The 24293-nt window shown below is 43.6% G+C and overlaps 1 protein-coding gene across 2 annotated transcripts in view; it reads left to right on the forward strand.

The window, feature by feature from the left end:
• Positions 1 to 24293, forward strand: part of epha6 (eph receptor A6) — a 220750-nt gene extending 196457 nt beyond the window's left edge. Inside the window, exons 10-18 of one of the 2 annotated variants that reach the window (XR_016490605.1) lie at positions 5497 to 7140; positions 8523 to 8651; positions 9287 to 9472; positions 19787 to 19848; positions 19946 to 20155; positions 20945 to 21094; positions 21776 to 21969; positions 22074 to 22223; positions 22505 to 24293. Coding sequence is in view for 1 of the 2 variants with exons in the window: in XM_036959046.2 (XP_036814941.1) it covers positions 7070 to 7140; positions 8523 to 8651; positions 9287 to 9472; positions 19787 to 19848; positions 19946 to 20155; positions 20945 to 21094; positions 21776 to 21969; positions 22074 to 22223; positions 22505 to 22613 (1261 nt within the window). In the remaining variant the exon portion in view is untranslated. The remainder of the gene's footprint in view (positions 1 to 5496; positions 7141 to 8522; positions 8652 to 9286; positions 9473 to 19786; positions 19849 to 19945; positions 20156 to 20944; positions 21095 to 21775; positions 21970 to 22073; positions 22224 to 22504) is intronic. The other variant, XM_036959046.2, reaches the window with a different exon arrangement.

A 24293-nucleotide genomic window follows, 5' to 3' on the forward strand; every position in this document is an offset into this window, starting at 1 on the left:
TGGCTTCAGCATGTAGTAATGACTCAGTGGATATTAGGGTAGAGAGTAGGTTGAATTACATTGACTTTTAGATTAAAGCTCTGGGCAGGGTTTGATATTGAAAGGTGTGTGTGTGTGTGTGTGTGTGTGTTTTTGAGCGTTCGTGAATATCCTAGAATAGCCTTTAAAGCCACAGCACTATCCTTTACACCCTTTTTTGAGAACACCTTTGAAAAATAGTTTGTGTCTGTCTGTGTGTCCGTTCAGTCTTTGTGTGTTTTCAAAGCCAGTGATTCAGTGATAGAGTGGTGCTAGACAGGTCTGATAAAGGAGCTTTAATCAACACACTGACCCCATCACTGGCGGGGCTACAGTCAATAGACAAATCTAAAGAGATGAGACGAGTATCCAAGATGGTGTAGATGTTTGTTTTTGTCCCGTGTAAATATTCAGTTTTTCTTTTTGTTTTTTTGTATACATTTCAATATATTTCAATCTCTTTTTTTCCATTTTCGGATTAAATATACCTTCCTGCAACCCGCCTCACCCAATGTGGTACGGATCTGCTATTTTTTAGACCTTATAACTGGACCTCCATCAGCAGCTAGCCAGCTAATTAGCTAGCCAGCTAATTAGCTACTAGCTATTTAGCCATTGTTAGCCACTGCTAGCGGTCTTTACCTTTTAGCTCAGACACCAGCCGCTTTAGCCCTGATAGCCCGGATAATACCTGCCAGTCTGCACAGCGCGATATCAGCCCTGAGCATATCTGACTGCTTTTTTCCATTTCTGGATTCCTGCCGCATGCTCTGGACCATCACACTGGATCATCGCAGCTAGCTAGCTGCTACCGAGTGACTATTGTGGCTAACGCCTCTCTTGCCAATTGGCCTGGACCCTTGTCAACACGGAGCCCCACCGATCCATCACGACTGATCTGCTGATGTAATTCAGCCGATGTGCTCTCAACCGGCCTCTGCGTTGTGGATGTCGGTGAAGACCTATCTGCTAGCCCCGACCCGCTAGCTTTTCTCCTGCTCGCCTAGCATAGTAACGACTACGGAACAGCTCCCTGTTTCATCTATTGCTGCTCATTGGACCCTATGATCACTCAGCTACACACCTGATGCCTGCTGGACTGTTCATTAACACTGTGTTTCATTTTGTTTATCTGTCTGCCCCAGCCTCAAACTCAGGCCCTGTGTGTAGCTAATTGACCCTCTCTGCCCATTCATCACCATGTACCCGTTGTTGTTGTCTTAGCTGTTTACCCGTTGTTGTTTTACCTGTTGTCGTCTTAGTTCTCCCAATCAACACCTGTGATTGCTCTATACCTCTCTCTAATGTCAATGTGCCTTGTATACTGTTGTGTAGGGGCACTCTAATTGTTTTATTTGACTGCGGAGGCCCTAGTCCCGCTCAACATACCTCAGATAGCTCCTTTGCCCCACCCCCCACACATGCGGAGACCGCACCTAGCTTAACTGGCGCCTCCAGAGATGCAACCTCACTCATTGTCACTCAATGCCTAGGTTTACCCCCACTATACTCGCACCCTACCGTGCCCATGTCTGTACATTATGTCCTGAATCTATCCTACCACGCCCAGAAATCTGCTCCTTTTATTCTCTGTTCCGAACACACTAGATGACCAGTTCTTATAGCTTTTAGCCGTACCCTCATTCTACTCCTCCTCTGTTCCTGTGGTGATGTAGAGGTTAACCCAGGCCCTGCATGTCCCCAGGTGCCATCATTTGTTGACTTCTGTAATTGTAAAAGCCTTGGGTTCATGCATGTTAACATCAGAAGCCTCCTCCCTAAGTTTGCTTTATTCACTGCTTTAGCACACTCCGCCAACCCTGATGTCCTAGCCGTGTCTGAATCCTGGCTTTGGAAGGCCACCAAAAACTTAGCTCCCAGCTGTTCCCTGGACACCATATGTGAATTGATTGTCCCCCGTCTGTCAGAGTTTGTACTGTTAGGTGACCTAAACTGGGATATGCTTAACACCCCGTCCGTCCTACATTCTAAACTTCTAAACATTCTAAAGATGCCCTCAATCTCACACAAATTATCAATGAACCTACCAGGTACAACCCCAAATAAACATGGGCACCCTCATGGATATCATCCTGACCAACTTTCCCTCTAAATACGCCTCTGCTGTCTTCAACCAAGATCTCAGCGATCACTGCCTCATTGCCTGCGTCCATTATTGGTCCGCGGTCAAACAACCACCCCACATCACTGTCAAACGCTCCCTAAAACAGTTCTGCGTGCAGGCCTTTCTAATCGACCTGGCCCGGGTATCCTGGAAGGATATTAATCCCGTCAGTAGAGGATGCCTGGTTGTTCTTTAAAAGTGCTTTCCTCACCATCTTAAATAAGCATGCCCCTTTCAAAAAATGTAGAACTAAGAACAGCCCTTGGTTCACTCCAGACTTGACTGCCCTTGACCAGCACAAAAACATCCTGTGGCGCACTGCACTAGCATCGAATAGTCCCCGCGATATGCAACTTTTCAGGGAAGTCAGGAACCAATATACACAGTCAGTTAGGAAAGCAAAGGCTAGCTTTTTCAAACAGAAATCTGCATACTGCGGCACTATTTCCAAAAAGTTTTGGGACACTGTAAAGTCCATGGAGAATAAGAGCACCTCCTCCCAGCTGCCCACTGCACTGATAGAGCTGCAAAATCTGGATTTCTACAAATCAGCTGGGCTAGACAATCTGGACCCTCTCTTCCTAAAATTATCCGCTGCCATTGTTGCAACCCCTATTACCAGTCTGTTCAACCTCTCTTTCGTATCGTCTGAGATTCCTAAAGATTGGAAAGCGGCCGCGGTCATCCCCCTCTTCAAAGCGGGAGACACTTGACCCAAACTGTTGCAGACCTATATCCATCCTGCCCTGCCTTTCTACAGTCTTCAAAAGCCAAGTGAACAAACAGATAACCGACCATTTCTAATCCCACCGTACCTTCCCCGCTATGCAATCCGGTATTCCGAGCTGGTCACAGGTGCACATCAGCCTCGCTCAAGGTCCTAAACAATATCATAACCACCGATAAAAGACAGTACTGTGCAGCCATCTTAATCGACCTGGCCAAGGCTTTTAAATCTGTCAATCACCGTATTCGTATTAGTAGACTCAACAGCCTTGGTTTCTCAAATGACTACCTCGCCTGGTTCACCAACTACTTCTCAGATAGAGTTCAGTGTGTCAAATCGGAGGGCCTGTTCTTCAGACCTCTGGCAGTCTCTATGGAGGTGCCACAGGGTTCAATTCTCAGGCTGACTCTTTCCTCTGTATATGTCAATTATGTCGCTCTTGCTGTGGGTGATTCTTTGATCCACTTCTACGCAGATGGCACCATTCTGTATACATCTGGCCCTTCTTAGAACACTGTGTTAACAAACCTCCAGACGAGCTTCAATGCCATACAACACACCTTCTGTGGCGTCCAACTGCTCTTAAATGCAAGTATAACTAAATGCATGCTCTTCAACTAATCACTGCCCACACCCGCCCGCCCGACTAGCATCACTACTCTGGATGGTTCTGACTTAGAATATGTGGACAACTATAAATACCTAGGTGTCTGGCTTGACTGTAAACTCTCCTTCCAGACTCATATTAAGCATCTCCAATCCAAAATTAAATCTAGAATCGTCTTCCTTTTTCGCAACAAAGCCTCCTTCACTCAAGCTGCCAAACATACCCTCGTAAAACTGACTATCCTACCAATACTTGACTTCGGCGATGTCATTTACAAAATAGCCTCCAACACTCTACTCAGCAAATTGGATGCAGTATATCACAGTGCCATCCGTTTTGTCACCAAAGCCCCATATACTACCCACCACTGTGACCTGTATGCTCTCGTTGGCTGGTCCTTGCTACATATTCGTCGCCAAACCCACTGGCTCCAGGTCATCTAAACTCAGCAAAAAAAAGAATGTCCTCTCACTGTCAACTGCATTTATTTTCAGAAAACCTAACATGTGTAAATATTTGTGTGAACAACAAGACTCAACAACTGAGACATAAACTGAACAAGTTCCACAGACATGTGATTAACATAAATTGAATAATGTTTCCCTGAACAAAGGGTGGTTCAAAATCAAAAGTAACAGTCAGTATCTGGTGTGGCCACCAGCTGCATTAAGTACCGCAGTGCATCTCCTCCTCATGGACTGCACCAGATTTACCAGTTGCTGTGAGATGTTACCCCACTCTTCCTCCAAGGCACTTGCAAGTTCCCAAACATTTCTGCTGGGAATTGAGATCGGATTGAGATCCGGGCTCTTCGCTGGCCATGGCAGAACACTGACATTATTGTCTTGCATGAAATCACGCACAGAACCAGCAGTATGGCTGGTGGAATTGTCATGCTGGAGGGTCATGTCAAGATGAGCCTGCAGGAAGGGTACCACATGATGGAGGAGGATGTCACAGACCACCGCCGCAGACCATGACGGACCCTCCACCTCCAGGGACCCTGGGCATCTTTCTTTTGGTGTTTTTCAGAGTCAGTAGAAATACCTATTTAGTGTCCTAAGTTTTCATAACTGTGACCTTAATTTCCTACTGTCTTAAGCTGTTAGTGTCTTATCGACCGTTCCACAGGTGCATGTTCATTAATTGTTTATGGTTCATTGAACAAGCATGGGAAACAGTGTTTAACCCTTTACAATGAAGATCTGTGAAGTTATTTTGATTTTTTATTTGCTAGGTAAAGCTCTGCCTTATCTCAGCTCACTGGTCACCATAGCAGCACCCACCCATAGCACGCGCTCCATCAGGTATATTTCACTGGTCATCCCCAAAGCCAACACCTACTTTGGCCGCCTTTCCTTCCAGTTCTCTGCTGCCAATGACTGGAACGAATTGCAAAAAATCACTGAAGTTGGAGACTTATATCTCCCTCACTAACTTTAAGCATCAGCTGTCAGAGCAGCTTACAGATCTCTGCAGCTGTACACAGCCCATCTGTAAATAGCCCATCCATCCAAACAACTACTTACCTCATCCCGTATTTGTTTTTGTTTTTCTGCTCTTTTGCACCCCAGTATCTCTACTTGCACATCCTCATCTGCACATCTATCACTCCAGTGTTAATTGCTAAATTGTAATTACTTCGCTACTATGGCCTATTTATTGCCTTACCTCCTTACTTAATTTGCACACACAGTATACAGATTTTTCTATTGTGTTATTGACTGTACATTTGTTTATCCCATGTGTAACTCTGTGTTGTTGTTTGTGTCACACTGCTTTGCTTTATCTTGACCAGGTCACAGTTGTAAATGAGAACTTGTTCTCAACTGGCCTACCTGGTTAAATAAAGGTGAAAATAAAATAAATACAAATCTTGTCTCTTACTCATCTCGTCTCCACTCTTCTTCCTCCTCTTCTCTTTTTTCCTCCTCTTCTCTCCTCTCTTCTCCCCTCCTCTTCTCCCCCTCTCCTCTCCTCCTCTATCTCTGCTGTGATTTCTTCTCTGTCAATGTCCAGGCCTCAGACCTCACAGCAGGATCCCAACCTGGCAACCCACAGATATCCAGCACTTTGATAGTCCCTCTGATCTGGCAATCTGGATCTGGTTGGGCTTGCCTCTATGGAGAAACCATGGTCACTCACAAACACACACACACAAACACACACACACACACACACACACACACACACACACACACACACACACACACACACACACACACACACACACTGACCCCTCCTCTCTCAGTAATGAGTGCTCTGATTGCTTTGCCCTCTGTCTAAATCCAATCAGCATCATTTAAACCTTCTTAATGTCAAAGTTGTGGACAATGGAGAACTTTAACTTTTCAGGCAAGACCCCTGTCTATTTCTAAAGACTGCAATCACTGTCCCCCTCTCTGTCCTCCTTTCTGTCCCTCCTCTCTTTTCCTCAAAACTGTCTAACCTAGCCCCTGATTCTCTCTTCTCCTCTCCTATTATTAGCTCGCCTCTGAACTAAGCCATCCTGTTGGACTAAATATACCACACACATACCTCTGTGTGTCTGTCTATGTGTCTGTGTCTGTCTGTATATGTGTGTGTCTATATGTGTGTCTGTGTGTGTCTGTATGTGTGTGTCTCTGTGTGTGTGTGTCTGTGTGTATTTGTGTTGATATGATTATTTCATGTGAAATGGCTCATGGAGGGGGCTGTAAACCCACTCTTACTCTCTTACTCTCTGTTTCTCTCGCTCTTTTATGTAGTTATCAGACTGGTGCCAGCACTAACTCACCTCTTCTGTCTCTATCACGTTCTCTCTCTCCCCCATCCTCCTCTCCCAGCCTGCCTAGGGGCATGGCAGCCACAGCTACACCCTCTGTGTCTGTTAATAGTCTACTTAATTATCTAATCACCACTATAGATCAACCGTACCTCTCTCTCTCCCTGTCTCTCCCCCTCTCGCTCCTGTAGATCTGTAGACTAGATGTTAATTACTTCCTGTTCCTCCAGCATGATAAAGCTAATGAAGTTGACTGGCTGGAGTGTGAACCTGTGATCCTCTCCACTGTGTGTGTGTGTGTGTGTGTGTGTGTGTGTGTGTGTGTGTGTGTGTGTGTGTGTGTGTGTGTGTGTGAGAGAGAGGATGGGCTCTTCTAGAGAGCAGTGTCTAAGTGTGTGGTGAGAGTGAGTGTATGAGGAGCAGTGATCAATCAAACACACACCCAAACACATCCAAAGTCACACAAACACATTCCAAGTCATACACACGCAGAAACACATTCCAAGTCACACACAAACAAATTCCAAGTGTACACAAACACACATAAACACCCAAACACATTCCAAGTCTCTCACACACACACACACACGCAAACACATTTAAAAGTCACACACACCCAAACACATTCCATGTTACACATGACTGCTCTGGTGAAAGTGCAAATAGAAATGTGTTGATCCAAGTTTCTCAGAGAAAATGTTCTCCAACAACAGCACTAGATACAACACTCCGTTTGGTTTAGAAGTTCATCTGGGCAAGGTGAACTCCTTCAGTTGTAGCATCTGGTGTTCCTTGTTGTAAAGGACAACGTGTCATTGTGTCTCCCAGGTGTCAGTGGTACATCAAATCCAAGATGAGCTCAGACGACAAGAGGAGGACCAACTATCAGAACGGACATGGTAGGACTTCTGTTTCTACTCTCCTTCTCTACTCGTCTTTCTCTCTGCCTCTTTCTTTCTGACTCACATCACTTCACACCCAATTTGGCCAATTCAGGTGAGCAGACGCATTTCATTTGATTATTTCAGCCTCCTGTGAGTGTTTTGTTGAAAGATAAATGGCTAAACTGTGGCGAGACTTAAAGCTTAAAAATAAAATTCCCACAGTAACACTGTACCATATTGAGCTTCTCTGTCCATTTCATGCTAAAGAGAACTATCCTGGAAAGAAACACTGTGTGGACAATTTGCATACAATCAATTCTAACCATGTCTGCCATTCGCAAGCCTCCATTAGTTTAGATGTAAATGTGGATGAAGTGTGTCCCTAACCCCTGGCCGTAGCAGACTTTGAGAGATTGGTAACACCCTCTCTCAGTTTTACAACACAGACAGAGGGGGAGAGGGAGGGGAGGGATGTCAGTAGGAGTGATACATTGCTAACTTTAAACAAATCCACAGAACAAAACGTTCTGAAACACCCCCACCTCCCTCCCTCCTTCGCTCTCTCCATCTCTCTCCCCCTCCATCCTCTCCTGCTCGCTCCCTCCCTCCTTCGCTCTCTCCATCTCTCTCCCCCTCCATCCTCTCCTGCTCGCTCCCTCCCTCCTTCGCTCTCTCCATCTCTCTCCCCCTCCATCCTCTCCTGCTCGCTTCCTCTTCAGAATCCATTTCAAGTCATCTGTGTCTTACCTTTTGGCTGAATCTAGTTATTTCTCTGCCTCTCCTCTACCTCTCTCTGTGTTTCTCTCTGTCTGTCTTTTTCCCCACATCAACTGTGTTTTATCTCTGAGATGAGGGGGAGAAAGGAACAGAGGGAAATGACTCAATAGGAGATAGGATATAGGAAGGGGGCAGATAGAGGAACAGACAGACAGCAAGATGAGTTCTGAGAGAGAGAGTCCAGCTGACAGGGCCTCTTACTGCCCTGTGTGTCTGTCCCCTCTCTCTTTCTGTCAACAGATAGGCTTGACTCCATACAGACTGTCTCTGTGTTTCAGAGCTATACTTGTCATCAGTGGAGGACAGAGAGGACACTCTCTTTTCTCATCCTCCTTCTCTCCTCTCTCCTCCTCTTTCTCTCTGTTCTTTCCTGTTTATTCCTCCTCTCTCTCCACTGATATCTTGACTTATCGCTCCGACCTTCAGAGTTGTGTTTCATCCAGGAGTGGATGTTTGAGGTTGATTGTGTCTTCAGGCTAATGCTGGAGCTCTGTTTTGCATGACCATTGATTGTTCTGTTTGGAGATGGAGACTAGAGGTTATTAACAAAGACAAGGCATAAAACAGCAGGTAGCAAAGTTACCAAAGGCAGAACCCAGTCTCTCCTCTCTTCTTCTCAGCCCTCCCGTACCCAGGGGTAAAGACCTATGTAGATCCGGACACCTATGAGGATCCTACTCAGGCTGTCCATGAGTTTGCCAAAGAGATTGACCCAACCCGGATCCGCATAGAAAGAGTCATCGGAGCAGGTGGGCACTCTATCCTCAATTATCCATTCCATTCGTCAAGCTTCATTGGCATGGAAAGAACAAGGTAAATTATGGCAACAATATATATATATTCAGTACTCATTACAGAAGCTCCTTTAGATTTGCACAGTATGCTCTATATATATACCGTAGTGGATGTGAGAAGATCTGGCATCTGGGTGTAATATGCCATAATGAGCCATATGAAGCAATCTGTTTTCATTTTAAAGAAAGGAAGTTAATTATATCTTCTATACAGTGGGGGGCCTGTGCTTCCCCTCCCAGCACTTGATTTAAGACTACATTCTCTCTGCTCAGTATAACAATCTAACACACACACACACACACACACACACACACACACACACACACACACACACACACACACACACACACACACAGTGGGGGATATGAACGTTGTTAGAGCTTTAGAAGCAGAGGAGAGACTATGGATTGATTGTAGGCTGATAGTTCAGAAGGAGCAAAGAGACATTTTAGAGAGTTGAATAATTCAGAGTTAAACGTGTTGTGGAGTTGTCTCTGTACTGCAACACTGCCCTCCAGTGGTTTGATATGGTGTTTGTGTGTGTGTGTGTGTGTGTGTGTGTGTGTGTGTGTGTGTGTGTGTATTCCAGGTGAGTTCGGGGAGGTGTGTAGCGGTCGTCTGCGGACACTAGGGAAGAGGGAAATCGCTGTGGCGATAAAGACGCTGAAAGGCGGCTACGTGGAGCGCCAGAGGCGGGACTTCCTCCGAGAGGCCAGCATCATGGGACAGTTCGATGACCCCAACATCATTAGGCTGGAGGGCGTGGTCACCAGAAGTAAGGAGGATCATGGGAATTGCACACACAGAAAGTGTGTGTTTATGTGGGACAGCTGCCTCTAACACCGTTAATGAGTCATTACAACCAGCCATTCCACATAGCTGCATATGCCACACACACACAAGCACACGCTACAGCACAATGTGTAGCAGCCATTCCACGCTCGTCTAGTCCACTGTTCTGTAGAGACACCTGTGTACGCCACACTGTCACTTTCTCCATCGTTCTTTCCCTCTGATCTCTCTCTTCACTGTCAGACACTCTTCTCTCTCCCTCTCTCTCTCCCTTTCTCTCTACTTCTCTCTCTGTCTCCTTCAGTCTGTCTCCATATGTTGTTTCCCCTCCTCCACTCCAGAGTCTAATTAAAGGAGAGGTATCAGGGTGTGACTATCTTACCTGAACAGAAACACCAGGTAATGCTCCTCATTCACCACTACTTTATACTCTCAGTAGTTCCTCTGGATTGGCTTCTGCAGATACAGAGAGATGGAGAGAGGAAGAAAAAGAGGTAGAGAGGAGATAGGAAGAGAGAGGTATAGAGGAGATAGGAAGAGAGAGGTAGAGAGGAGATAGGAAGAGAGAGGAGAGAGGAAGAGAGAGGTAGAGAGGAGATAGGAAGAGAGAGGTAGAGAGGATATAGGAAGAGAGAGGTAGAGAGGATATAGGAAGAGAGAGGTAGAGAGGATATAGGAAGAGAGAGGTAGAGAGGAGATAGGAAGAGAGAGGTAGAGAGGAGATAGGAGGAGAGAGGTAGAGAGGAGATAGGAAGAGAGAGGTAGAGAGGAGATAGGAAGAGAGAGGTAGAGAGGAGATAGGAAGAGAGAATTTTTGTTGTTTTTCACTTTATATATTCACTTTGTATGTTGTCTACCTCACTTGCTTTGGCAATGTTAACACATGTTTCCCATGCCAATAAAGCCCTTGAATTGAATTGAATTGAATTGAGAGGTAGAGAGGAGATAGGTAGAGAGGAGATAGGTAGAGAGGAGATAGGTAGAGAGGAGATAGGTAGAGAGGAGATAGGTAGAGAGGAGATAGGTAGAGAGGAGATAGGAAGAGAGAGGTAGAGAGGAGATAGGAAGAGAGAGGTAGAGAGGAGATAGGAAGAGAGAGGTAGAGAGGAGATAGGAAGAGAGAGGTAGAGAGGAGATAGGAAGAGAGAGGTAGAGAGGAGATACGAAGAGAGAGGTAGAGAGGAGATACGAAGAGAGAGGTAGAGAGGAGATACGAAGAGAGAGGAAGACAGAGGTAGTAGAGAGGAGAGAAAAAGAGAAGCTAGACAGAAGACGTAGAGAGAGAGAGAGAGAGAGGTCATGATCAGATGAGCTCCTGCATTTTTCAGAATGTTCTTAAAAAAGATAGATTTAGAGTTAGATAAACTTGGATTTTTTTTGTCAGGAACATATACAGGATGCTACCCTCTACAACATAACCTTCACTCCAAATCAAAACTCAAAACCTACAACCTGATTTTGGACGGAATTACAGAATCACCTGGAAGGTTTACAACTACCAAAGATTATTATTCCAACGCGATACAGCAAATGCTCTGGAAAACAACAGAAACCTGAAAACACCATCCAACCTGGAACTGAGTGAGTAATGTTGAGTCTGAAGCTATATTTTATTTCCAAAAGCCAAGAAGAAAAATACATTACATTACTTCATAAGGACTGAATGCTAAATCAAGGCTGCCAAGCTTGATACAACAATTAGCACTGACGTGTCAAGTGAGAGGTGTCAAAGCCCTTTAGCCCAACAATGGCAGGAGAGTCGCACAGTCTACTCCAACCAAATGGAGAGGCCTTAGAAGCTGCCTCCCGCTGTTCAGAGGTAATTAAAATACAGTACCCTGTGTATGTAAAGAATGATAAGGCAAGAAAAGATCACAAAATGAAGTTCCTTATGGAAAATCAAGACACTTTTTGCTGACTATTATAAAAATGAGAACATCAGCAACCTCATCTTCCACACAAACCGTCCCCTGGCATGGCACGGTGCTATATTAGCACACTACTCCTCTGTTTCACCTAATCAAAGAATTAGCCCAACAGGAGAAGCTCTCCTTTGAGAAAGATACCCCCACCCCGAGCGGGTCAGACCAGACCTCTTCAATACATAACCCAACCGATGAGCAACCCCAAGCAGAAAGTCAACCTCCCAGCACAGAGTACTACCCCCTCATTGAAGGATACATTCCCCCAGCTGGAGGTAAGACAGGTGGAGCTGAAACAGCAGGGGTTTACACTCCAGTCAGCACAGACCCAGACAACAGTCCAGCACAACAACACCCCCTTAACCAGACCCGGAGAGATGGAGGTGGAGAGAGACATATCTGCACTCTGGACTGTGGTGAGACAACTACAACAATAGTAAAAGCAAGAGCAGGAGAAGAGCAGAGCACTAGAGGAGAGGATCAGACTGCTGGAGGAGAGGATCAGACTGCTGGAGGAGAGGATCAGACTGCTGGAGGAGAGGATCAGACTGCTGGAGGAGAGGATCAGACTGCTGGAGGAGAGGATCAGACTGCTGGAGGAGAGGTTTAGGGGGGTGGCGTGTGACAGAGAACAACCCACTAGAGATGTGGCCATCCCCGCAGAGAAGCCAGCAGAACAGCCCACCTCAGCTCCCGACAAAAGTCTCGACAGCACAGCAGAACAGTCCACCGCAGACCCTGACCATAGCGTAGACATCACAGCAGAACAGACAAATGAAGAACCCCAAGCCCATGGGCATCTCACCCCCTCTGAGCACCCCCCCCCCCCCTGTCAGCCACCCTGATAGCCTTCCTGACAACCCCCCCACACCAACTGAGGACATACACAAGACACAGATTGTTCTCCTTATGGACTCAAATGGGAAATATATACAAGAAAAAAACCTTTTACCCAAACACAGTGTGTCTGAACTCTGGTGTCTAAACACCCAGCGCGCCCTCGACCTTCTGTCTGAGGACCAACTAGGTTCACCTAGCCACATAATAATACACACAGGCACAAACGACCTGAGAACACAGCAGGAAAGGGTGGCCACAGGACTGAACGGAATGATTGAAAAAGCTTCTTCTACTTACCCCGATGCACAAGTGGTTTTCTCCACCCTGCTACCATGAAAAGACTTCCACCCTGCCACAATACAGCGGGTAAACGCAAGTATTTCCCATGACTGTGCCTCAAAACCAAATGTTTTCCTGGCGCACCACTCCACCCTGGACTTGAACAGCCTCTATGACCAGGTCCACCTCTACAAGGTAGCAGTGCCCACCTTTGCCCGGACTCTAAAGGACATCGCTCTCAAACGCAGCCCCCACACTTCACACAGGAAGTGACAGATCAGATCAATAGACACCCCGCCCAGAACAGCGAGACTCTCCCAGACCTGCTGGGACCCCCACCCCCACCAGACCTACACATAGAGGACACACGCCAGGAGGACCTACATCCAGACCACAACACCACCAGCCACATACACACCCCCACCCCAACCAGTCAACACCCCCCCAAGTCAACCATGCACACACCCCATTTAGGCCCACTCAGAACGGACCTATGCCCCTCCTGCCCACCCCATGCACCCCACCCCCGCAAAGAGGGCCTCAACATGGAAGTCACACATACGCCCAGGCCATGAGCGGGCAAACAGGCCCAACCCCCACTCTTACACTAGCCCAAGCCAATGGCATGTACCAGATGATCAGCAGGATCTGCTCACACTTATTGGGCTGAGGCCTAACCACACAACCAACAACATTGGACACTTTATGGAACACAAAGCCTTCACTATCTCATCCTGGAATATCCAAGACCTGAGGTCATCTGTCTTTGGCCTAAAGAGCAGGAACCCAGACTTCACCAAAGAAATCGGAAATACAGACATTGTCATCCTACAAGAAACCTGGTATAGAGGAGACGGACCCACTGGTTGCCCTCTAGGTTACAGAGAGCTGGTAGTCCCATCCACCAAACTACCAGGTGTGAAACAGGGAAGGGACTCAAGGGGTATGCTAATTTGGTATAGAGCAGACCTAACAAACTCCATTAAATTAATCAAAACAGGAACATTTTACATTTATCTAGAAATGCAAAAGGAAATGATCTTAACAGAGAAAAATGTCCTCCTATGTGTTACCTATATCCCCCCACTAGAATCCTAATACTTTAATGAAAACAGCTTCTCCATCCTGGAGGGGGAAATCAATCATTTCCAGGCCCAGGGACACGTACTAGTCTGTGGTGACCTAAATGCCAGAACAGGACAAGAACCTGACACCCTCAGCACACAGGGGGACAAACACCTACCTGGAGGTGACAGCGTTCCCTACCCCATATGCCATCCTAGGCACAAATATGACAACATAACCATCAGAAACAGGTCACAACTCCTGCAGCTCTGTCACACGCTGGGTATGTACATAGTCAATGGTAGGCTTCGAGGGGACTCCTATGGTAGGTACACCTATAGCTTGGCAGTAGTACTGTAGACTATTTTATCACTGACCTCAACCCTGAGTCTCTCAGAGCGTTCACAGTCAGCCCACTGACACCCCTATCAGACCACAGCAAAATCACAGTCTACTTGAGCAGAGCAATACTCAATCATGAGGCATCAAAGCCGAAGGAACTGCACAATATTAAGAAATGCTATAGACGGAAGGAATGTAGTTTGGAAACCTACCAAAAAACAATTAGTCTTTATTATTTTGGAACTTCTGTGAGTGTAATGTTTACTGTTCATTTTTATTGTTTATTTCACTTTTGTATATTATCTACTTCACTTGCTTTGGCAATGTTAACATGTGTTTCCCATGGCAATAAAGCCCCTTGAATTGAATTGAGAGATGAAGAGAGAGAGGTAGAGATAGAGAGAGGTTTACATGGAGAACTCAGGCCTGGTCCTCTCTGAAGCTCAGAGCTGATATAGAGAGAAGTGTAATCTGGTCAGCACCATGGACAGACAGCCTCTGATCACTGCTCTCTGCTGCCAGCCCAGCCAGCTGCTCTATATCTTCAGCCCCCATTCACCACTGCTTCACTCTCTCTCTCTCTCTCTCTCTCTGCCTGGCTGGCTGACTTACTGACTGCCTCACAGAGCCCCCATTCAGGTCTGGCCTGGCTAGCTGAAGAAATCACTGGCCTTATGTGTGAGCCAGATACTGAGTGTCCTGACCTGCCCCCTACCTCTCTCACTATAGCCGAGCAGCAGGCCAGGGTTGTCAGCGCCAACGTTATTTCACTTCACGGAAACTGATCCATGTCTTGAAGAATTCATCAAATAGCCATTACTTAACTGAAACTCAGTCCTCCAAAAAGTGTGATACAATTGAAATAGTACATTTTACAGGAAACCCAAGTAATCATGACGACGACCCCTGACTGAGGCCTGCTTCTAATTCAGCCGTGGCAGGGTCACATTTTTCAACCTCCCGTCCTGTTTCTTTTCGCATCTCGGATTGTATATTCTGATATCATAGCCTCACAGTGGGCCTGTCCTTACTGCCAGACTGTTGAGCCAATTACCCCAATTAACAGGATACTGTGAGGAGTAAACAGAATGTCACTTTCGCGAAGCCAAACGTGCGATCGACAGAACCAATCAGCTGTAGTCTGTGTGAATCAGGAGCTGTGAAATGTCTGAGTTTGAACAGTGGGGTTTCCTTTAGTGTTCCCTTTCATTCATTACCATGGAGCCATGGCACTCATTCTGTGTCAAAGGATGGACAACACAACAGACAAGAAACATAACATAAATCAATGGGCTCTGAAACAGTGAAAAATGTTGGTTGATTAAATGTGTAGTTTTCTGGATCACTGTATGATTTGGCTGTATGTTTTCTAATGAAAGACCTGTCTTTAATGCATATTATTATAATATTAATCTGTCCAGACCTGTCTTTAATGCATATTATTATAATATATTAAGCTGTCCAGACCTGTCTTTAATGCATATTATAATAATATATTAAGCTGTCCAGACCTGTCTTTAATGCATATTATTATAATATATTAAGCTGTCCAGACCTGTCTTTAATGCATATTATTATAATATATTAAGCTGTCCAGACCTGTCTTTAATGCATATTATTATAATATATTAAGCTGTCCAGACCTGTCTTTAATGCATATTATTATAATATATTAAGCTGTCCAGACCTGTCTTTAATGCATATTATAATAATATATTAAGCTGTCCAGACCTGTCTTTAATGCATATTATTATAATATATTAAGCTGTCCAGACCTGTCTTTAATGCATATTATAATAATATAGTAAGCTGTCCAGACCTGTCTTTAATGCATATTATTATAATATATTAAGCTGTCCAGACCTGTCTTTAATGCATATTATTATAATATATTAAGCTGTCCAGACCTGTCTTTAATGCATATTATAATAATATATTAAGCTGTCCAGACCTGTCTTTAATGCATATTATTATAATATATTAAGCTGTCCAGACCTGTCTTTAATGCATATTATAATAATATATTAAGCTATCCAGACCTGTCTTTAATGCATATTATAATAATATATTAAGCTGTCCAGACCTGTCTTTAATGCATATTATTATAATATTAATCTGTCCAGACCTGTCTTTAATGCATATTATTATAATATATTAAGCTGTCCAGACCTGTCTTTAATGCATATTATTATAATATATTAAGCTGTCCAGACCTGTCTTTAATGCATATTATAATAATATATTAAGCTGTCCAGACCTGTCTTTAATGCATATTATTATAATATATTAAGCTGTCCAGACCTGTCTTTAATGCATATTATTATAATATATTAAGCTGTCCAGACCTGTCTTTAATGCATATTATAATAATATATTAAGCTGTCCAGACCTGTCTTTAATGCATATTATTATAATATATTAAGCTGTCCAGACCTGTCTTTAATGCATATTATAATAATATATTAAGCTGTCCAGACCTGTCTTTAATGCATATTATTATAATATATTAAGCTGTCCAGAGCTGTCTTTAATGCATATTATAATAATATATTAAGCTGTCCAGACCTGTCTTTAATGCATATTATAATAATATATTAAGCTGTCCAGAGCTGTCTTTAATGCATATTATTATAATATTAAGCTGTCCAGACCTGTCTTTAATGCATATTATTATAATATATTAAGCTGTCCAGAGCTGTCTTTAATGCATATTATAATAATATATTAAGCTGTCCAGACCTGTCTTTAATGCATATTATAATAATATATTAAGCTGTCCAGACCTGTCTTTAATGCATATTATTATAATATATTAAGCTGTCCAGACCTGTCTTTAATGCATATTATAATAATAAAGTAAGCTGTCCAGACCTGTCTTTAATGCATATTATTATAATATATTAAGCTGTCCAGACCTGTCTTTAATGCATATTATTATAATATATTAATCTGTCCAGACCTGTCTTTAATGCATATTATAATAATATATTAAGCTGTCCAGACCTGTCTTTAATGCATATTATTATAATATATTAAGCTGTCCAGACCTGTCTTTAATGCATATTATTATAATATATTAAGCTGTCCAGACCTGTCTTTAATGCATATTATTATAATATATTAAGCTGTCCAGACCTGTCTTTAATGCATATTATTATAATATATTAAGCTGTCCAGACCTGTCTTTAATGCATATTATAATAATATATTAAGCTGTCCAGACCTGTCTTTAATGCATATTATTATAATATATTAATCTGTCCAGACCTGTCTTTAATGCATATTATTATAATATATTAAGCTGTCCAGACCTGTCTTTAATGCATATTATTATAATATATTAAGCTGTCCAGACCTGTCTTTAATGCATATTATTATAATGTATTAAGCTGTCCAGACCTGTCTTTAATGCATATTATTATAATATATTAAGCTGTCCAGACCTGTCTTTAATGCATATTATTATAATGTATTAAGCTGTCCAGACCTGTCTTTAATGCATATTATTATAATATATTAAGCTGTCCAGACCTGTCTTTAGTGCATATTATTATAATATATTAAGCTGTCCAGACCTGTCTTTAATGCATATTATTATAATATATTAAGCTGTCCAGACCTGTCTTTAATGCATATTATAATAATATATTAAGCTGTCCAGACCTGTCTTTAATGCATATTATTATAATATATTAAGCTGTCCAGACCTGTCTTTAATGCATATTATTATAATATATTAAGCTGTCCAGACCTGTCTTTAATGCATATTATTATAATATATTAAGCTGTCCAGACCTGTCTTTAATGCATATTATTATAATATATTAAGCTGTCCAGACCTGTCTTTAATGCATATTATAATAATATATTAAGCTGTCCAGACCTGTCTTTAATGCATATTATTATAATATATTAAGCTGTCCAGACCTGTCTTTAATGCATATTATTATAATATATTAAGCTGTCCAGACCTGTCTTTAATGCATATTATAATAATAAAGTAAGCTGTCCAGACCTGTCTTTAATGCATATTATTATAATATATTAAGCTGTCCAGACCTGTCTTTAATGCATATTATTATAATATATTAAGCTGTCCAGACCTGTCTTTAATGCATATTATAATAATATATTAAGCTGTCCAGACCTGTCTTTAATGCATATTATTATAATATATTAATCTGTCCAGACCTGTCTTTAATGCATATTATTATAATATATTAAGCTGTCCAGACCTGTCTTTAATGCATATTATTATAATATATTAAGCTGTCCAGACCTGTCTTTAATGCATATTATTATAATATATTAAGCTGTCCAGACCTGTCTTTAATGCATATTATTATAATGTATTAAGCTGTCCAGACCTGTCTTTAATGCATATTATTATAATATATTAAGCTGTCCAGACCTGTCTTTAATGCATATTATAATAATAAAGTAAGCTGTCCAGACCTGTCTTTAATGCATATTATTATAATATATTAAGCTGTCCAGACCTGTCTTTAATGCATATTATTATAATATATTAAGCTGTCCAGACCTGTCTTTAATGCATATTATTATAATATATTAAGCTGTCCAGACCTGTCTTTAATGCATATTATTATAATATATTAAGCTGTCCAGACCTGTCTTTAATGCATATTATAATAATATATTAAGCTGTCCAGAGCTGTCTTTAATGCATATTATTATAATATATTAAGCTGTCCAGACCTGTCTTTAATGCATATTATAATAATATATTAAGCTGTCCAGACCTGTCTTTAATGCATATTATAATAATATATTAAGCTGTCCAGAGCTGTCTCTGTCTCTGTTGTGTGTAATCCTGTAATTAGTGCACTCAGCAGCACACTCACCCACTGGGAGATCACAGAGAGGAGCTGGGTGCCCCATGGGAGGCAGGGGGAGACAGCCGATAAATACCCCTTTGTCCTCACCCCGGCCTCCTCCTCTCTGCTGTCCTGACTCCCTCTCCCTCCCGGGCCCCTCCTCTCTCTTCTCTCTCTGTCTTTACCGTGGCTCCTCATCTCCTACTCCCTTGACCTCCCGCCTGTCTACCTCTCCTCCCTGGTGTGACTAAAGAGCAATAACAGTGGCCAATAATTAGAACAGGCTGTTAATCAAACAGGATGTTAATTAATCCAGTGGTGGATTATGGTCCACTCTCCCCAGGCCCATAGACTCTCACAGTGAAACAGCATGCTAATGCTAAAGGCTAACGCTAATCCCTCCCCAGGCCCATGGACTCTAACAGGAAACAGCATGTTGATGCTAAAGGCTAATGCTAATCCCTCCCCAGGCTCATAGACTCTGACTGGGAAACAGTGTGCAGATGCAAATGTGGGCAGCAGGTGGCCTAGATGCTAGAGAGCGCACCAACCTTTGAGCAAGGTTAAACCGCAACCTGCTCCAATGGTGCTGTACCATTGCTGACCCTGAGCCTCTCAATGTTTGAGGGTCTGGAGGGGTTGGGACAAATGTCCATTAAACACATAAATCTAGAATAAAGTATCTATTCTAACCCCCGGTCTAATCTTCTATTAACCATCATACAGAGAGTAACTCCACTCTGAGTCCTTCAGCAAACAGGGATTAATGAAACACAGGGAAACCTGAGCCAGTGTTAATTTGTTCCTCTTGGTTACTTTCTGTAGCAAATATTGACACAATGATGATACACAGACAGTATGCAAGAGATGACTGCTGCTTGGTTAGTAGCATTACTGTAGACGAAGGTTCTCCTGCTCAGACCTGGAGAGCTGGGTGTGGGCAGGCTCTTATTCCAGTCACATCTCTAACCGGTCTGACTGACCTGGTGGTGCTGTGTGCTGTGATTTCAGGCAGACCTGTGATGATTGTGGTGGAGTACATGGAAAATGGATCTCTGGACTCTTTCCTGAGGGTGAGAAGCAAATACCATTTGTTTATTGATTTTCAATTATAAAAGAACGGAAAGACATAATGAAAATCTCGCTCTTTTGTGTCCCTCTCTCCATTAGAAGCACGACGGTCACTTCACAGTGATCCAGTTGGTGGGCATGCTGCGTGGCATCGCGTCGGGCGTGAGGTACCTGTCTGACATGGGTTATGTCCACAGAGACCTGGCCGCTCGTAATATCCTGGTGAACAGCAACCTGGTGTGTAAGGTGTCTGACTTCGGCCTGTCCAGAGTCCTGGAGGACGACCCAGAGGCAGCTTACACCACCACGGTAACTATGATCTTCCCCTGACCTTATCTGTGCTTTCAATAGCTTTCACTCATCTTTCTTTCCACTCGATCAACTGCTGTTATTTTGTTTTATTTCTGTCTTTTTTTTTTTTTTTGTATAGTCTGTCTTTTCCAAAAACACACAGTTCTCTGAGTCTGCATGCCCTCCTAGTGACCTCTATTCTCAGGGTCACTCTGAGGGGAAGGGGTGTATTCTGGAAGAAAATGGGGAAGAGAGAACAGAAAGGATATTTTGCTTTTGGGGGCATCTGTAAACTATTTTCCGCTCGACAGAACTTTGGTCTGGTAGGGTGAGGGGACAGGGGGCGAGAGTAGGGGAAGAGAGTGGGGAGCAGGCAGGCAGGTTGGGTCACAGCCACAATATGGACTGAGGATTTGTGCAGACTGGTGATTTTACTCTTGCTCTCATCTGAAGAGATAGAAAGAGAGTAGAGGGAGAAAGGCCAGGAGGAATGTTAGTTCTGCTGTTAAAGCAGCTCAGAGCGTTTCTTTGTTCTTTGACACAAAGTCTCAAACTGTGAAAATGTGTTTGTACACGTTGAGAGACTTCATAAAAGTGCATTCAAACTGAGACTGTTTAACATATGGTCTGTCAATTACACATATTTCCTCAAGCATGCATTGTCACGAACCAGATGGAACCTGACGTGTGTGTGTGTGTGTGTGTGTGTGTGTGTGTGTGTGTGTGTGTGTGTGTGTGTGTGTGTGTGTGTGTGTGTGTGTGTGTGTGTGTGTGTGTGTGTGTGTGTGTGTGTGTGTGAGAGAACAGGGAGGTAAGATCCCTATCAGGTGGACAGCTCCAGAGGCCATCTCCTACAGGAAGTTCTCATCAGCCAGCGATGCCTGGAGCTACGGTATCGTCATGTGGGAAGTGATGTCATACGGGGAGCGGCCTTACTGGGAGATGTCCAATCAGGATGTGAGTTGTGGATGATGTCTTCTCTATGGAGTTAACCTGGGAGTCTTAATGGGTATCGTGATTGGGTATCGTGAAACGCCATTCTTATGAGTGTCCATACTGTATAATATCTAAAGCTTTGAGATTCCACTGGTGGGAGAGAGAGAGGGGGGGAAGAGAGGGAGAGAGAGAGAGACTGGCCAACGGAGGGGTTTAAAAGTTGTGGAGTCAGACCCTGGCTGACTGACCTCACGGTCTCAGGTCAATCGTCAGAGGGATGGAGGGGATTCATCCCGTCACCCTGTGGAGTGTGAAAGCTCTTTGGTAATCCCCCTCAGCTATTCACAGCGCACACCAGCACACACACAGACCCTGGCCTCATGGGGATTGTGATGCTGGGGAATTGCTTAGAAGTGCTTTCCACGACAAACGCCCCCGCCAATTCCTGACTGTTGCTGCCTCTGCCTCCTCACCCCTCCGCCCAATCCTGCCACCCGTCAGGGCTCAGAGAGGACATCAAGGCTTATGGACAGATGAACAAGCTGTTATATTTACACAGCCCCCCTAACACACCCTGGAGGCATGCTTACAGTAGCTCTGATATACTGTAGTAATACTTGCATAGTACACACTTCCTGAAATGCCTCAATGACATGAGCGAGAAGTGTGTGCGTGCTGACTCTCGCCCTTCATCCACCCCAGGTGATCCTGTCCATAGAGGAGGGCTACCGTCTCCCTGCTCCTATGGGCTGCCCCGTGGTTCTACACCAGCTGATGCTGCACTGCTGGCAGAAGGAGAGGAGCCAGAGGCCCAAGTTCACTGATGTGGTCTCCTTCCTGGACAAGCTGATCAGGAACCCCAGCAGCCTGCTGGCCCTGGTGGAAGATATACAGGGGTACATCACATTATTCATTTCATTTAACAGACATTCTGATTTCACCTGCAAGTGAAACGTTTTTAGTTCTTATTATATTCTCTTTTGTTTGATCCATCTGTCAGTCTAGCAGAGTCCCCAGGAGAGGTGGTGGACTACCACATGTTCATCTCCATCGGGGATTGGCTGGATTCCATCAAGATGAGCCAATACAAGAGTAGCTTTGTGGCAGCGGGATTCAGCACACTGGACTCTGTGGCGCAGATGAGTATTGAGTGAGTGGATGGACTGTTCCCTACTTCAAACATTACTCTAATGTTACTCTAACTTTAACTAAATGTTACTCTAATGTTACTCTAACTTTAACTAAACATTACTCTAATGTTACTCTAACTTTAACTAAACATTACTCTAATGTTACTCTAACTTTAACTAAACATTGCCTGCCCACCTTATCCTTCCAATACCTTAAGTTAACCCAACAATTTCCCCTAACCGTGTGTGTGTGTGTGTGTGTGTGTGTGTGTGTGCGTGCGTATCTTCCCTCTCCCCCTAGAGACGTGCGGAGGATCGGGGTGGTGTTGATTGGCCACCAAAGGAGGATCGTCAGCAGCATTCAGACCCTCCGACTGCAGCTATTACACGAGAATGGCTTCCATGTATGAGACCTTAAAACAGACGGACAGAGAGAGAGAGAGACGGACAGACAGACAGCCACAGCCTGTGCTTCAGACAGGCGTACAGACGGACCATCTCAGCCCGGAGGCCTCTCATACTCAGACTACCACACACTTGGACCTTGATGCAGAAACTCCATAAAGCCAGACTGTTTTGTACACCTGAACCTGCTTCAGCCAGAGACAGACCAATACAGACAGGGACAGGACTCTGAGAGACACACTGTACTGGCTGCCCCTGGGGAATGTATGCCTTGTCGCAGCATCAGTACTTATTATACGGTAGAGCTGTAGATTTGATCTACTACATGTTTTTGTGACCATGATGTAGCTGCTAACAGACGAGCAATCAAAAGGATTGTCCTTAATTAATATGATATGAATTATTTTGGAGTTTGATAAGTAAGTGTAATCATAAGGTATTCTCGTTACGTTTTTTAACCTCTCCAGAGTATCTGGGTATGCTAATACTTGAAGAAGACGAAGAGTCCGCTTTGGAAGTGCGGAGGATTTCTGAATGTTTTAAGTGTATAGAATAATTTATCCATTATAATCCTAAAATAATATTTATATCTGTGCAGTCTTGTATGTGAGCGCCCTAGTAAATCTGGATACTATCTTAATTTATTTAGCATTTTATCTAAATGAGCAATATATGCAGTCGTCTCAGTAACTACGATAAGAGAAATAAATAAATGATACTCTCTTATGGACCTATAGACATTGAGAGCAGATTGTTAGCAAACCTCAACAGACTCTGTTACACGCTAACATGCTAGCTCTACAGGCCAATTGTGCAATGCTAAAGACTTATGACAGCTGTTGGAAAACAATGTATATAGTAGGAATGGAAACCAAGGCTGTTTGGCATACAGTGGTTGGTGTCATGATATGTGTTTGCTGTCAAGACTCACATGTATGCCATGCTCGAGACAGATAGAGGTATGTTCTGCTCGGTGACAGACGCACAGAGAGACAGCAGCACCAAAGTCACATATATATACAACATCTCTTTGTCTCTATATGGCCCTCAACAGCATTGTAATATCCCATAAACCTTTCCAGATCCACAGGTAGCATAGGTGAACCACCCCAAACTCTGCCTGAAACCTGAAGTCTTTCATTAGCTCCCCGAAGCAAATGCTTAGGCTTTAACTCAGCAGGCTAACACAGTCTTGTGGAGCACAGACGACTTGGGTTCAAACCCAGTCGGTCACACACACACCTACAGTATACAGTATGTTCAGGAGCAGGAGTGTACCTTAGGAGCCTGTACGGAGTAGAAGGAAGTTGCCCCTGGAAACTGAACGAAGGTCAATTTTACCCACTAATGGTTGAGGTAAGGATGGAGGTAGGCTATGCTGATCCTAGATCTGTGTTTTGAGGCAACTTCTACCGGGCTGGAGCTCACACCTGTCCAGCAGGTGTTCACAGACAGACCTCTCAGAGGGAGGATACACTTGGCTCCTCCTGGAAGGAGAAATCAGATCAGGCTGTTTAGCATGTCTTACTGCTGAGCAAAGGGAATGCTCTTTTGTACAAAGTACAAGTATACTTATAATTCTAGTATTTTATTTTTCTATCATTTTCAAAGAGACGTGGTAGATCTTGCACACTGTAAGAGGCAGTTTAAAACTGATATTTATTTGCAAATAAAGGTGAACAGTA

Source organism: Oncorhynchus mykiss, chromosome 22, assembly GCF_057628025.1.
Source record: "Oncorhynchus mykiss isolate SJ-2025 chromosome 22, ASM5762802v1, whole genome shotgun sequence".
Classification (NCBI taxonomy): domain Eukaryota; kingdom Metazoa; phylum Chordata; class Actinopteri; order Salmoniformes; family Salmonidae; genus Oncorhynchus; species Oncorhynchus mykiss.